Source organism: Leptodactylus fuscus, chromosome 7 (assembly GCF_031893055.1).
Source record: "Leptodactylus fuscus isolate aLepFus1 chromosome 7, aLepFus1.hap2, whole genome shotgun sequence".
NCBI classification, from domain to species: domain Eukaryota; kingdom Metazoa; phylum Chordata; class Amphibia; order Anura; family Leptodactylidae; genus Leptodactylus; species Leptodactylus fuscus.
The window spans coordinates 129572302-129589323 of NC_134271.1; the positions used below are offsets into that span (position 1 = coordinate 129572302).

At 44.5% G+C, this 17022-nt stretch overlaps 1 protein-coding gene across 1 annotated transcript in view; it reads right to left on the reverse strand.

The window, feature by feature from the left end:
- Positions 1 to 346: 346 nt before the first annotated feature.
- The window catches only part of FSIP1 (fibrous sheath interacting protein 1), a 47013-nt gene continuing 30337 nt past the window's right edge, over positions 347 to 17022 (reverse strand). The window contains exons 10-12 of the mRNA XM_075281077.1: positions 14902 to 15009; positions 13656 to 13823; positions 347 to 780 (exon numbers count right to left, since the gene is read on the reverse strand). Of these exons, the coding sequence (XP_075137178.1) occupies positions 577 to 780; positions 13656 to 13823; positions 14902 to 15009 (480 nt within the window). The 3' untranslated portion in view covers positions 347 to 576. The remainder of the gene's footprint in view (positions 781 to 13655; positions 13824 to 14901; positions 15010 to 17022) is intronic.

Here is a 17022-nt window from a genome sequence, read left to right on the forward strand (position 1 = left end):
GGGCATGTGCAGTCGGCTCTGCCCGAGGCCTAGAAGATTGATACTCAGGACAGAAGAAGACACAGGGAGAGGGCGCTCCAGAAGAAGATAGAGGCGTCACTGGAGATTTCTCTCGCAGCATTGAGGACGTCCCCAGTGCTGTTTGAGCGCTGGAGACCACCCCCAGTGCTGCGAGAGAACTCATTTGCATACCGAAGAAAACCCGGATTTCTACCGAACGGTGGCTCGGAGAACACATCTAAAGGTAGGAGAAGAATAGCCTTTCTTAAGGCTATTCCTACGTGTTAGTCAGAAAAAAAGGGTATCCAATGATAGGATCCCTTTACGGCACAATATGCCCCAGTCATAGAGTTGTGATTCTTGGATACGGGCTAGAAACTTTGCTGAGGGAACCGTTCTTCCATAAGTGAAATGTATGGGCCTTTAATGAGGGATCTGGTAATAATTATCAGGTTCACCCCTGGAATATAATGCAAAGTCTGTCTCGTTCTCACTTTTACATCATGTCCCCTTGCCCCATTACTCGTCATGGAGAGACACAGAGACATTGTGCGGAGGATCGGGCGTATGTTGATGCTATGAGATCTGGACAGATGACTCACTGAGCAGCGAGCTATAGCCAGAGACTGATGTTATAGAGCTGCTGCTTCTCTGGATGTCCTCAAGGCGCTGCTCGATTTCCTTCAGACGTGCCTTCTGTTCTCGCAGCTCCTTTGTGTAACGTAAAACTTTCTCCCCCGGTTCAGTCTCCAGGTTCCCAAACTTGACCGTCGAAACTTCCTGAAAAGGAGGTGAAGAGATGATAATACAATGGAGGATGTGTTGGATGAGTCACTTCGGCATCTCACATACTTCCTGTAAATGTGTGCTTGTATTCTCCAGACGTCTTACTAGAGAAGCAGCTGTGCATGGAAGCCATGTTTATATAGAACACTGCACGTATACAAGACCATCAGGAGTGGGGTAATAATTCCATACAGGACATGCAAACCTCTCTTCAGTACATGCCAGGCCAACATCATGGTCTTCATAGCTCTACCAAGTATGGTATACTGATATTAGAGGGCGTACCAGCTCCATTTTATTACCAAAATGAATGCGAGGGGGTTCGGTACAGTGCTGTACTTATAATGTACAGTAATGAAGTACACAGCAGTATAGCAAAAAAGTGCATCAATATATACATATATACATATATAGAGTTATCCCATAATAATGGAGGACAATGGTGAGTGCCCAGCACTGCACCCTGTATTCAGCCTATGGAGCGGCTGTCAAATACCATGTGGAATCAGCAGGGGTGAAAGTGAATAGTCCAGGGCTTCTCTCCCCTATTAAAGGGGTCATTTTAGTTTCACAATATTGATGGCCTATTAGTTCTTGGCATGATCTAAGTTGATGTCTTGGGTGTATATACACAGTCCAGTCATATTAATGTGACCAGCCCCTACTTTTGACGTCAACATTAAATAACCAATGGCAGAAGGCGCGTGTCATCAGCCATCTGGGTGCACTCATCGTTGTGGAAGGCACGATGGATCCACACAAGTATGCATCTATCCTTGCGGACCATGTTCACCCCTACATGTGAATTGTTCTTCCTCAGGAGGATGGCATCTACCAGCAGGACAATGCGACGTGTCATAAAGCTGGCAGTGTACATGCGTGGTTCGAGGAGCACCAGGATGAGTTTACCGTACTCCCTTGGCCAGCAAATTCCCCAGTCTTGAACCCAATTGAGAATCTGTGGGACCAACTTGATTGGGTTGTTCATGCCATGGTTTCTCAACCGTGTAACCTAGCGCAGCTGGCCATGGCACTGGAGTCAGCATGGCCCAACATCCCAGTGACATCATCACAACATCCCCTCTCTTCCTGCACGTCTCGCAGCGTCCGCTCTGCCAAAGGGGGTTATTCTGGATTATACAGGTGGTCACATTAATGTGACTGGACTGTGTATCTACTTAGTATGTAGAGTATTCAAGTGAATATATTAATATATCAATATATCACCACCACTATTAAGAATATAGCATGCAGGTAGACCAGTGTTTCCCAACCATTCCAGACTCAGGGCACTTCTGGTAAATCGAAAATCTCATTGGGGCACCCGTAACAAATACCTTTTACTGAAACACAAAAAAGTCCTAAAGGATGAAGATCCTCCCAGCCAGAGTGGCCCCATGACAGTTTTCCATGGCAGTCTTGTTGGGAATCACTGAGGTAGACAGACCCATGTAAACCATAGAGAAGTGGACTCTTCCAATGTTTAACCATAAGATCTTGAGCCATCCATGTATGATATGAATGTCCAGTAAAGGGTGTTCCCAGAACCTAGCCCCGCAGATAGATAGGTTAGGGTCACCTGAACCAAACAGTGTACTCCCCTTAATAAATAAACACTTTGGATAAATGAGGTCCTTGTCACTGCTCCAAAAGTAAGAAGCAACGTCCTTATTGTTCATTTAAAGAGAACCTTTCATGTCCTCTTGTACAGGTGGTTTTATATACCACTAGAATAGAAAGTCAACAGTGTGCTGAATTTAACGCACTGTCAACTGTCCTGTTATGTGCCCCGGGGCTGGAGTTATTAGTTTCGCACCAATCTCTGCCCAATGTCAGAAGGCAGTTCCTGACAGTCTAGCTGGGGTGTGAGGAACGCCCCTCCTAACAGTACTCATCCATAGACTAGCACTGGGGGGCATTCCTCACAGCTCTTCGTCATCCCTGGGCGGTAAGGAACGCCCCTCTGACCATACAGGGCTATGGATGAGTACAGTCAGGAGATGCGTTCCTCACAGCCCAGCTAGACTGTCAGGAACGCCCTTCTGACAGTGGGCAGGCATGAGTATCGAAACTAACGGCACCAATATCTCCAGCCCGGGGACACATAACTGGAAAGCCGACAATGTTCCGAATTCAGCTCACTGGCAGCTTTCTAATGGTATATAAAACCGCATGTGCAGGACGACCTGAAAGGTCCACTTTAAATGACTCATTTACATATTTACAAAGTAACAGTATCTCAGAAATGGAGACGCAAGAGGAAACACTGATTCGGGTGACCCTAACCTATCTATCTGGGTGGTTGAGTTGATATAATGGGTTCTGGTGACACACTCCCTTTAAGGTGAATGATCGCCAGTCAGGTGTTTTTTTCTGGGAGCTGGTTTGTTCCGGAAAAAGAAGCGAGATGCTCATTCTTCAGCCCGTTTCACCTCGCGATTCTGCCTGAAGACACTCCCTCCTCCCAACTAGGCCCATTCATTGGGCCTAATCTGCACCAGCATTCAGTCGCGACTACCCATATTTTGGATCAGAACCTGAGGCGGCCTCCACCTCAGGTTCTGGTCCGAAATACCCCATGTGATCTTAACCTAAGGGTCTTCTAGATGGCAGACATTAGCACTCCTTATCTTGATTCACCAGGCACATATCGGTTCTTTTGAAGTTCCCCATTTCCCATCTTTATATGCTATCCGGGGTCCACAGAAAGCAGGGTGACAATTTTTATGGCAACCAGAAGTAGTCACCCAGTATTTACTGTGACTGCGGATGGAACAGAACTTATTACGCGCAGCGTTTTCTATACTGTATAGTCTTATAAAATGAAGCCTGTACTGTGTAGTCTTATGATGTCTAGCATTCATTCCTGTGAAGTTTTATTATTTTCACGCACTCCTGAATCGCCTCATTCATCATATGGACTCATTCATCATCTAGTAGCTGCACCCGCAGGAACCTCTGGTTTTTATTTCCTTTCCAAATTCTCTGTGTGGGAGAAGAAAATAATTCACAAATGGCTGAATAATAGGTTAATATATACAGAATAATGGTCACTTACTGTAAATTAGAAAAAAAATATTAGGAGTCGCCAGGGGGTTTCGCGGCAAGATAGACGTACAAGGCTGCCGGCGATGTGCTCTTGTGGAAGAGGGAGCTAGATGGCTGTCACGGACTATTGCTGTCAGTGTGACCCCCTACAGTGCCAGTGCTCCCCCTAGTGTTTCATACAGAGCTGGAACTTGCCTCTGCCAAACAGTGCCAGTCAGAGTGCTTCCTGTTTAGTGCCTGTTAGAGTTGCACCCTAAAGTACCAGCTACAGTGTAACCCCGCTGTCAGGGAGAATGCTCCCAGCGTGCCAGCGACACTAAATACCCGTATTTGCCTCCTGCGTTGTTTCTGCAGTGAGAAAGATAAGCAGTAGCCCTGCAAAATCGGGCAGCTGCAGATGGAGATCAGTTTCGGTCTTGCTGGAATCTTCTTCTGGGACTTCTTGCGCATGCGTGATATGCGCTCTTCACTTCTGCCAACAACTGTACAATAAAGCTTTATTGAACAAGCGCCGGCAGAAACAGAAGAAGTGACACTTCATGCCACAAGACTGAACATAGATAAGTATGATGGGGACAGAGGTAGTAAAGGTGGAGTATTGGTGATGCTTTGTTTCGGTAAATGCGGTAACGAAACATCACTGGATCATCAGAAAATGTATCAGGGGCGATCCCCAGGTATATAGGTAAATATACCGTACATTAAAAAAAAACAAAGTCAAATAGAAGTTAGATGGGGGAAGGGGGTTTAATTTAGGGATTAATTTAGGGTCCTTCTCCACAGCAGGCGCCTATCGCGCTGTACAGTGTGAGCGGGGAAGAACGCCCCCTCCCTCTGCTCACAGTGCTCACCCATAGATGAGTAATATCAGGAGGGGAGGGGGCGTTCCTCCCCGCTCACACTGTACTGCGCGATAGGCACTGCTGTGAAGAAGGACGTTCCTGATAGATTGTCAAGAATGTCCTTCTGACTGTAAAGCACTACGGTACTGGCACTTAGCTCTTCACTCGGGGCACAGATCGGGAAAGCCGACAGTGCGCTGAATTCAGCGCGCTGTCGGCTTTCCAGCAGTATATAAAACTGCCTGTGCCCAAATCCATGAGAAGTCCTCTTTAAGAGGATTTCCAAGCACCTGGTACAAAGATGTTTAAGTATTATTCTGTTTTTATCCCATTTATCTTGTGTTATTGTGTCATCTTTTCATATATATATATAACACAAATCCTTATCGGTATTGGGTATTAAATAGTTAAATGTAATGTTACTCTGTGTTGCTCTATGCATCCGTTACCTTTTTGAGGTGTTTTTGCCGGTGATGCCTGTATATGTGAGTGAGGTTTCTGCTGATCCCAAAGACAGTAGTGGTGGCAGCGTGTATTTGAGGTGCGTGGACTGTGTCGGGGTGCAATTAATGCTCAGTTTGAGTGGAGACTGAATGAGATGACCCGTCAGCGACACCTGCGTCACGTGCTAGGGCGGCCTGTATCTGACACCTCAACAGCCCTGGTGGCTACTTTGTCTCTTCAACAGCACTGGCCACAGCAAGCGACCCCTCCTGGAAGGACAGAGGGACAACTAATGGGATGGGGAGGGCATAGGACAAACATGTAACAAAAAGAAAATAGGGACAGCTCAGGACCACTGGTACGTTACGGAAACAAGGCAAATACCAGAGGGCAAACACAGACTTGGAACTGGTCTTATATGTCTGCATACATGTACTTTACTTAGGCTTCTGGGCCTTAACGTAAAATGTGTATCTATCGTGTCGTCTTATGTGGCAGATGGACTTTTTGGCTCCTTTACACAGCAGGGCACAGATCCAATTGCCATCTCTGCATCCCTTTAAGGATTTCTCTGTTAGTGGAAAGTAATTGTAATTATAATCCGCAGGTCTATGGCTACACACATTGCAGAAGTAGAAGTGTATTCCTGCATTATACACGTGAATAATGCTATTCAGCCCTGAGACCAGGGAAAACAGACAGACCTCCTCCTCCCAACGTCTCCCTTTACCTGCAGCCAGGAGATGTATCACATTCTGTCTATTCTCCGGCAGGGCTGAATACCTCTATTCACATGGAGGGGGGGAGGAATACACAGACATTCTTCTCCTGCGCTGTGCAGAGTGATATAGCTGCCGGGTCCAGTTTACAGGATTTTAGGAGCCTGGTAAGAAAGAATAGCCCGCTACGATGATGGGTAAGCTGGAGGCTATCACTAACCCTATATACAGTCAGACAACTCGATAGAAATCTACTATGTAAGGCAAAAGTCAAAATAAGCACATGGAAGAGATGTGTTGGTCTCCGTCTCTAAATCATTGACTTCATTCGGCACCATTGTCACTAGGGTATTAATCCAGCTCCAGTTCACACAAAGTTTTTTGGTTTAGGATTTTGAGGCCGAATTCGCCTCAAAATCCTGACCAAAAAGACGGCTCCCATTGAAATCAATGGGAGACGGTCAGTTCTTTTTTCTAGGAGCCGGGACATGCTCATTCTTCAGGCGAATCCGCCTGAAGATACTCCCTCTTCTAGACTAGGCCCGTTCTTTGGGCCTAATCGGGAGTGGCTGCACCAGCATCCAGTCACAGTTCCCTGTATTTTGGATAGGAACCTGAGGCGGCCTCCGTTTTTGATGGGTGTCATCTGTTTAGCTTCAGCTTTTAAAGGAGATGTCCCATTACAGACACTTAACCCCTACATTTCAATATGATATCCGATAATATCCATCTGAGTTGTAGCTAGGTTTCCCTTCACCGGTAGCAAAGGCTTAGTACACAGACGAAAATATGCAAATCTGTTCTCCAGGATGTAATTAGGAGAACAGTGCACTCTGTACGCCGCCCTCTAGGGGCAGCCCCCTTAACATCATGCATGACTCAGTTAATAAGCCTACTAACATGATGCGGATTTAATTGCCAAATTAGTATTTCTATTCCAAAAGGAACAGATTGGACAGCGCTGTTTCGGTCTCTTGGACCTCCTCAGATTTTGCTTCTTGGCACCCCCTTCACCTCGGTTGTCACCACCCCCAGCTATATATACCGGAAGTCATTTTTTATATCAGTTTTAGTCACTTTACCTAATGGTTATTGCTATCATGAGCATAACCTAAGGATGCCCATTACATTTTCAATTGGTAACAGACATATGTATGTTTTTATTTTATAGGGGAGAGTAAGCTGCTACTAAACACCTCTGGCATTGACTTTCTTAACTTTGAGAATAAAAAAAAAAAAAAAAATTGAGCATGAAGAATTTTTTATGCTTAGTTTACATCTGCATTGGTATTCAGTCCGCACGGGGCCTCCCTGAACGGAATACCAAACGCAATTACAAGTGCTGTGCAGTAAAAGCACACGAATCCCATAGACTATAATGGTGTCCGTGTGCTTGCCGCGTGTTGCCCGCACGAATCATGTGGGCAGGAAAGTAGATTTTCCTGTCTGCATGATCCCTGCGGAGATCTGGCAGCAAGAACACGGACCCCATTATAGTCTATGGGGTCCGTGTGCTTTCGCTGGCACATCGCTTGCAGTTGTGTTTGGGATTCTGTTCGGGGGGGGGGGTCCAACGCAGATGTGAAAAAGGACTTATTTAGTTATGGGGGCCCCATACACATAAAACAGCCAGACGATCCTGCTGCCATAGTCATATACTTAGCCCCTATCCTGTTAGGAAAGGATACATTTTGTTAGCGGGTAAGCGCCTTTAACCACTTCATGACCGAGTCGTTATCCTTGTTCCATGATTGGGTACAATTTTTTTTGTTAACTGGGAAAAAATTTTAAAAAGTAGAAAAGTGTCTGTTTTTTTTTATTAATTACTTCCCCTCTCTATTACTTTATTTGTCTCTTCTCTTCCTCCATCTTTGTATAGGCAACACAGGTTTTTGCCTTTTTTTAAAAAATAATAATAATAATATACCTTTGGGGAGCATTTCAATAATAAATTCTTAATACGTACTCCTGAGTTGATCTTGGCCCTTTGAGACCCAGCAACCATTGCAGCAGCTCCCCAACACCTGCTGATCATGGGACTGCCAAGTTGGCTTCCATATCTGAATACACATCACTAAGGAGCATCTGTATACAACAATAAGGAAAGCAGGGAAGGTAATAAACTATTCCTTCCTTCTCTCTGGTGAGTCCAGCTGTCACTTCCTAATCTGGGGCAGCTGCAACCTCTGCAGTGACGTACCGTTACACCATTGCAGAGCGAAAAGGCGGTCCCCGTAACGTTTAGAGTCAATGTACGTCTAGCAAAGGGTTAAATCCGCTGATTCCTTTTCCACCGCTGACATTATTATGTGCATTTAACCTGTATAACATCATATTAGAAAGGAACTATCATGTGTTCTGATACTAGCTATTTTTTCCTATCCGCCGCCATTGTCTCACACGTATTAGTTTATGAGCCCCAATGCTAGTAAACTGGCAAGTGGGCGGCTACCAATGCTCAGTGTCAATGACCGACCAGTGGAGAGCGCCCACTTTGGAGGATCCCTACTGTCCTGCATGACACAGACAAACCATTGACGTTAAAGGACACTGTGTAATACTTCATTTCTCCAGTGGTGGCACTGCAGGGAAACTGAATACTTCCTACCAAGAAGGGATTACCCAATGCAGAGAAGTGCAATGTAAGAACATCTCTTATTTATTCTAGTAGGTCCACCAAAGGTCAACCTGCTTCTTATAACCCCTGTGTATGCTCTTAAAAGTAGTCAGTGCCAGGGTTGAGTCAATATCGTGATTTACAGACTCCAACAAAGCAGGAGACATGCATTATATTAGTTATATATACACTATATGTCAAGTTTATGGCAATACATAGATCTTATACAGTCTCCTGAAAATTAAATGTGAACCAGGAAGACCCCATCTTTACCCCTGAGATAGATAGGCACATATAATAGATTGTGCTGCTGTGTAATCCACATCCATTTGGAAAGAATCAATAAAGCTGCCAGTGTTTTAATGCCGCACATAACAGCGATACCTGAGCCTCACTAATACTCCCAATATAATAGAAAACACACCGGTGTCTGGTCTTCATTATACCGCATGTGAATGATAGGAGCCAGGACATAAAATGTGCCGCTATCTCAGATACATGTATAATGTACATCATATGCGATATAGCTCACAATAGTGGCCATATAAAACTGTAATAATACCGCAACCCGAGTGATGGCTTGGCAGGCTTGCTTTTACCTTTTATATGCTGCTAGTACAGTGCCAAACCAACTTGGGGCTAAAGCGTGGGGTCAGGATGGGGAGTAAAATAAAAAAAAAAAAAAAGAGGTACTCACCTACCCCAGTCGTCAACCCCTAGATAGCCAATGCAGCCTCGGCTGTCACATGCTGGGTACTGTGGTGTCAAATATGTGACTGCTGAAGCCAGTTATTGCCTACAGCGGTGCCCGGAAGACATACGTTATTAAATGTGTAATTTTATATATTTTTTTCTTAGGAATTCAGTCACAGATTTTTGTGCGAATTAGAGGATTTTAATGGCTCATACAGGGTAAGAGGGGGCGAATTCTGACGCCAAATCCACCTCAGAATCCGCCCCCTCACAATGGAGGTCTATGTAGACCTCTAACTTCCTTTTTTCCGTGAGTGGTATGTTCCTGCTCACGGAAAAAAGAAGCGAGCTGTCCTTTCTTCAGGCGGATTCCGCGGCTGATTCAGCCCCGGCGTCCGCCTCACGGCAACACCCTACGGACTAGACTCATTCATTAGGGCCTATTCCAGGACGGGAAGCTGCGACTGTCGGAAGGCAGGCACATTTTGGTTCAATTCTTCCAAAACACGCGGTCCCGTGCCTCGTGTGAACAAGGCCTACAGCTTCTCACTGACCATGGATATCAGCCATTCATGAAGGAGTCGAAGCAGAAATTGAAGTTGCGCTGTGGAAGAACAGAGGTGTTGGTAGTTTGGCCTCCCCATTCCAAAGCCCTGGTGGGATCGGACTTTAATCCATAGTAAAAAGTCTTATCATTTTGGTTTACTTCTTTGCCAGTCCCTTGAAAGTAACAAGAAGGCTTGACAAAGCGTACATTTCCCTCTGACAATTCCTGACCCTGTGCTCTGCTATTTCTCATTTATGATTTATATCAATCAATTGGACTCTTTGATTTGTTATCTACGTTTGGGGAAAAAAAAAACTAAAAAGGTTGGTATTGTTTGGTCGCCATGAGGTCACTCTTTCTATGACAACACTGAGACAGGGGACATTATACTTGGGACATAAACCTCTTTGTAAGGGTCGTTCACGTGGTGGAAGGTAAAGTGAAATTTGAGGATGTCTCCCAACATGTCTCCTCTCTAAATTCCAGGCCTGTGCATAGGCTATTCCAATGAATTAACCATCGTTATACTCAGTCTAGTCATATTAATGTGACCAGCTCCTACTTTTGACGTCAACGTTAAATAACCAATGGCAGAAGGCGCGTGTCATCAGCCATCTAGGTGCACTCATCATTGTGGAAGGCACGATGGATCAACACAAGTATGCATTTATCCTTGCCGACCATGTTCACTCCTACATGCCAATTGTTTTTTCTCAGGATGATGGCATCTACCAGCAGGACAATGCGACATGTCATAAAGCTCGCAGTGTACGTGTGTGGTTGGAGGAGCACCAGGATGAGTTTACCGTTCTCCCTTGGCCAGCAAATTCCCCGGACTTGAACCCAATCGAGAATCTGTGGGACCACCTCAATCGGGTTGTTCACGCCATGGATGATCAACCGCGTAACCTAGCGCAGCTGGCCACGGCACTGGAGTCGGCATGGCTCAACATCCCAGTGACATCATCACAACATCCCCTCTCTTCCTGCACGTCTCGCAGCGGTCCGCTCTGCCAAAGGTGGTTATTCTGGATTTTGACAGGTGGTGACATTAATGTGACTGGACTGTGTACTACAAGGGTGGCCTCATATTGCCAAAATGGGAGTCATTTGCACGGAGTTGCCCTTCTTCAGAGGCAGAACCCCAAGTGGTTAGACCACCTCCATAACGTCCATGTGTCCTAATAAAGCACATGGACGGGACTGCCTTCATAAGACTGCATTTCCACTTTGGATTAGACATCTGTAAGGAAATCCAACGAGCTGGAAAACAATGCGGAGATAATATCCATGTCCAGCCTCCTTGTTGAACATAATATGCGCCTTTGATGAGGATTTTATTTAGAGCTGTAAGCTGCGCGAGTCCTCCGAACCGCAAAGACATAAATCAACTCTTCTAAACCTGGAAGTCTCACATTACTCCCTATGTGGCGAGGGTTAATTGTATGTTTTTGTCATTTTTCTGAAACACTTGTACTCGCCACAAAATGACACCCATAAGACTTACATTATTGCTTTAAATATAACTTGGCAGGCCAGCGCTTGGCGTGTTTACTTCCTGCAAGAAGAATTACCTATAATTTCTGTGCAAGTCAATTATCCCCAGCGTCTGCCAGAGAGACATCTGTATGGATTAGTGTTACACGCAGGACGAGGTCTGGATCTGCGCGTCCGATGGTTTACGTATTACTCATATTATTTGTAGCCACGCAGCTCCTCAGAAAACTATGTGCAGGGGTAAAGCACGGCCGTCTGGTATCTAACACTTCCCCAGTAATCTGGTCTACGACGTATGTGCGGTACAGAACTTTCTTTATGTATTTCTGTGGTGTCTGAGACCCCCTGATGAAAACGCCTGCATGGATCCAGATCTCTCTGCAAGTGATATCAACACTATGACAGAATGAGTAAAAATAGTCTAGCGAACACTCTCAAAGGCGAGCGCACACTTCAGGTCTGCATTTTATGAGACATAGGATGGGATTCCAGCGCGGTGCGATACACTGCATCACATGGTATCCTATCCAGATGTCTCATAGGCTGCAGGCCTAATACGTGAGCAATGCTACCTATTGAGGGGAGTGGGGTAGGTGTGTGTCAGTTTTATTATTTAATGGCTCACTGTTCTTGTGTGGGGGACACCACTACTGAATGAGGGGTCCACAGGGAGCATTTATATTAAATAAGGGGACACCATTAAGGCCTAATGTACACCACCAAGTGTACAGGCTGATACTCCTCCAAGAGGGAGTTTGGTGTCCTGTTCCGAAGAATCTAGAGTAGGTCTTATCCTGCTCTGAGTCATCAGAACAAAACACATTGGAAACACTCATAGAGGTCAGTACATCATGGCGTGTACTCGAATGACACTCCGAGTGTATTCTGCTGCATACTCTGCTCCATGTTGGATGCTACACTCGATTCTTAGTCGTGTGCATGAGACCTAATGAATAGAGATGAGCGAACAATGTTCGGATCAGCCGATCCGAACAGCACGCACCCATAGAAATGAATGGAAGCACCTGTGACGCCGGCCGGCCGCCGGCAAAGTCAGCGTCACAGGTGCTTCCATTCATTTCTATGGGTGCGTGCTGTTCGGATCGGCTGATCCGAACAGTGTTCGCTCATCTCTACTAATGAATAAGAAAAAGTAAAGAGACACCATTACTGAATGAGGGGCCCAAGATAACACTATAAGGCCGGGTTCACACGGGTTTTTTGGTCAGAACCAAAACACGGGTAGCTGCGACTGGATGCCAGTGCAGTGCACCCACATTCAGTCGCACACTCCGCTCCGGATTAATCGCAAATCAATGGGCCTAGTCGGGAGGAGGGAGCATCTCCGCCTGAAGAATGATCATGTCCGTTCTTTCTTCTGCGAGCCGGAACAAACGGCTCCCGGAAAAAAGAACTCACTGGTTCGCATTGATATGGCCTCAAAATCCTGACTAAAATACCCCGTGTCAACCCGGCCTAACTAAATGAGGGCCACAAATTGATTTCCATTGGGAATTGGTATACTAAGGAGCACCATTACTGTGAGAGTGCCCCCTACTGAGTGAGAGGCATGAAGAGTACACCAATACTAGGTGGAAGTACTATAAGGTATACTGTGTAGCGAGCACTATTACTGTGTTGGGGGCGCTATTACATTTGAAGACAAAGGAGACCAGTAGGCTTATGACCACTATAACGGTATAGTGCACTAAGGGGGGCAGCAAATTCTGCATCGATGTGGTGAGCGGGAGGAGTCTTCATGGTGATCTGGGCCAGATATTCACTTACATAAGGTCTACAGCATGTTATACAGAGTGCTATTATGCCTGAGCACTATATGGGTACTGCATGGTGCTATTATAGGTTATAATGGTCTTCATATGAGTTCTATACAGTCATAGACAGTATTGTTTGATCGTGTATACTGTATTATTCAGAAATATGCTATTATATTTCCATTAGTTTTTATGACAGGGTAAATTATTTGATTCAGGGCTTATGCATGGGTTCCTGCCCAAAGTAATAACCACAAATAGCGTCCCCGTGTCCTATTATATCTAAGTGTCTTTCTATGTATCGGTCACATGATACAGTCATAGATTCTGCTTCACTGACTTTGCGTGTGACTTATTTGCTGCTAGGTCTGCATTATTGACTTCTTGCTATAAAACTTCAATGAAAAATTGTTTTTAAAGTTGTGTCTTGAATATTTTTTTTTTTTGGTGCACCCGTCAGGGGCTTTCCATATGATCCCCCTAAACTCATCTGACTTCTGCCTCTACCTTGTGGTCGGTTTTACAACATTCTTGGACAGTATTTACAAGACATTGCAGCGTTACTTGATGATGGTGAGTCAATATGGAAACAGCAGGGAGTGCTCACAAAAGGTCTTCAGTAACGTGTCCCAACATAACCCCAAAATTAATACTAGTATGAAGCCCACCAACTAGAGCCCAGTTTACCTGTTTAGACTCCTGGAGCACCATCTCAGGTTCGTCATCATTGGTGACATCAGGGTCTGGAGTGCAGGATAGCATCTGCAGTTCTGCTTCTATTTTCGCCAGCTTATCGAGGTCACCAGGTTGTGGAGTATAGCCTTCACCAGGCACAAGCCAAAGAGAAACGCTGGCCTATAAAATACATACATGCACAATCCATGGACAGAAATCACGTATAATAAGAAAGAAGATTTCACTCTTATATTGAGAGTAATAAGACAATGTTTCACTTTATGCTTCTCAGACTGAGGAAGGTTCAGGATTCTGAGATCTGATGAGATGTTTCCTAGGGCCCTATCATGTTCTACAAGGATCACTATAGTTGCAACTAAATTACCTCCCTTGCATCTTGCATGTATCTGCCCAAAGCTTACAGTCTGTAGCCATGCCCGCACACCGGATGCCCATCCGCATAATCATAACTATACCAGATAGACCAGGGGTTGGGAACATATGGCTCGCAAGCTAGATGTGGCTCTTTTGATGGCTGCAAAAATATGTGGCGTTCATGGCTCTCTCAGCCAAAAAGGTTCCTGACCCCAGAGATAGATAGATAGATAGATAGATAGATAGATAGATAGATAGATAGATAGGAGATAGATAGATAGATAGATAGATAGATAGGAGATAGATAGATAGATAGATAGATAGATAGATAGATAGATAGGAGATAGATAGATAGATAGATAGATAGATAGATAGATAGATAGGAGATAGATAGATAGATAGATAGATAGATAGATATGATAGACGCAGATAGATATGAGATAGATAGATAGATAGATAGATAGATAGATAGGAGATAGATAGATAGATAGATAGGAGATAGATAGATAGATAGATAGATAGGAGATAGATAGATAGATAGGAGATAGATAGATAGATAGATAGATAGATAGATAGATAGATATGATAGACGCAGATAGATATGAGATAGATAGATAGATAGATAGATAGATAGATAGATAGATAGATAGATAGATAACTGGAGGAATAGATATATACAACATCGATCATTCTTGCACCGGTCTCCATGACACATGTCACAGCTGTGGTGGTAACAGGGGTACTGGTGCCATTATTACATGGTGGAATAATCCATCCATACAGCAGTGATTATGATGGTTTGGATCGGTTCCTTCTTTTCCTACTATATAGATGCTGTAATGTGGCACTTAATAAAATTGCAGCACTTAAGCCTAGCACTCACCATGATGTCATCATCACTGCAGCTATCTTGAACATCCCCCAACAGCTGCTCCAGCCGTAGCTTTTCGTCGTCCATTAGAAGGACATGGGACCCGGCGTCTTTCACTAGCTGTAATATAAACAGTCCGTCAGATCTCATTAGGGCCTGGCTCCATGCGAGTGGTCATGCCCAGCGCTGCCAAACATAACAAGCTTTTACATCACATTTAGCAGGAGTGCTAACCAGATCAGCTTCCCGACAACTACAGGGCGTGGAACCATCGGGCAGCTCCACAAACTCTTCTGACACATAGGACGTCTTTCTACTACATGGGGAAGACTACGACGCGTGGTAATAATAGAGATAGGCCTTGTGCAACCACAAGAACCCACGTGATGAAACATCTAGAATGTGTTCCACAGAACTCATTGACCTCAAGGAGGAAAGCCCAAATTATAGGGAGTTGTCCATTTTCTATAGAAGACTCTGGCCACATTACCATAGTAATGCATCCAACATGTTGTGGAAGTTATAGATGACAATTATAAAGGTGCATTGTATGAGGACACAGGCGTAACTACAAATTCATGGGGCCCAATGCAAAATCTATAAAAGGCCCCTAAACTACTTAGTGTCTTCTTATGTGGCAGGGAGACCTTTGGAATCCCTTAGGCCTGTGAAGGTTATAATCATGTAATGTATGAAAAACATTGTTATCCTTAAAAGCTGAACGCTAGATATAGTTGCTTAAGCTTGAAACTGGTATATTGTTATATGATAAGATGGCGCCTTTATCCACGATGGGTGCAAAAAAACCAAATGTTTGGCTTGCTGCCACAAGACAGCTCCCCAAGGTCACCATGCAGAACCTGGAGCAGCCAGCTATACATGGCACCAATCAGGAATGAATATGAAAACTTACGTTGTTGTTATATCACTTCCTTTCTCTGCTACTATGTAACCCCCGTGGTCTCAATAAAAAGTGCGTCAGCACACATTCTTTGGTTGAGAAAAGAACGATTACCAATACAGAGTGGAGTGACTTCTTTACCGCCTGGCGCTCAGCCTAATTACCGTATATACTGGAGTATAAGCCGAATTTTTCAGCCCAGTTTTTGTGCTGAAAAAGCCCCCCTCGGCTTATACTCGAGTCAGCAAATTTTTTTTTTTTTTAGGAAGGTGGGTCTATGACCAGCCACAATATTAATGTATAGAATCTCCCATAAAATAGTGAAAAAAAAAAAAAGAGGATTTAAAAAAAATTAAAAAATAAAAGTTCTAAATCACTCTCACTTTCCCTAGAATACATACAAAAGTAGAAAATTACAGTGAAACACATACACATTAGGTATCCCTGTGTCTGACAGTGCCCGGTCTACTGAATATAGGGGATCTGCAGTGCTCCTGTTCCATCAGGAAGGGGTTAATAGGAGCACTGCAGATACCCTATGTTCAGCCAGGCTGAATTCCAAGTGGGGGGGGGAAGAAAAAACTCCAGTCCTCAAGCTCAGGGAAGGGGCAGACAGACAACCATAACACCCCCTCCCCTTCCCCAGCACCTACTGCACCCAAAAACTCCGACCATTTTAATTTTTGAAATTTTCCAGTAGCTGCTGCATATCCCCCCCTCGGCTTATACTCGAGTCAATAAGTTTTCCTAGTTTTTCGTGGTAAAATTGGGGGCCTCGGCTTATATTCGGGTCGGCTTATACTCGAGTATATACGGTAATTAGGACAACGACAGTTACTCGGGATTATTGGTCAATTAGTCATAAACGTGACTCTGACCTTATGAGGCCCAGGTACATCTATATGTCTTATAGCCACATCTCTGGAAAAATAGATTTATAACATTCACAATAGTATATATCACAGGCAGCTGTGGTTTGGTATAGCGTCTACATATATAGACGTAGGGGATGATTTATGGAGACTGGTGTTTTCTTAGCCAATCTTGATATGCCTTATACACTTCCCGTGCCTCCGATAATCCGTGCCCCTATAATGACCACCATTTATGTCAGAAAACTGTAGAGAATGATGATTTGCCAAGGTCAATGGCCCAACCCGTACTATGTCCCCTTTGCGGAAAGTGTTGAAGGCGGCATAAACTATCATTTTCTACATTTTTGGTCTTTGCAA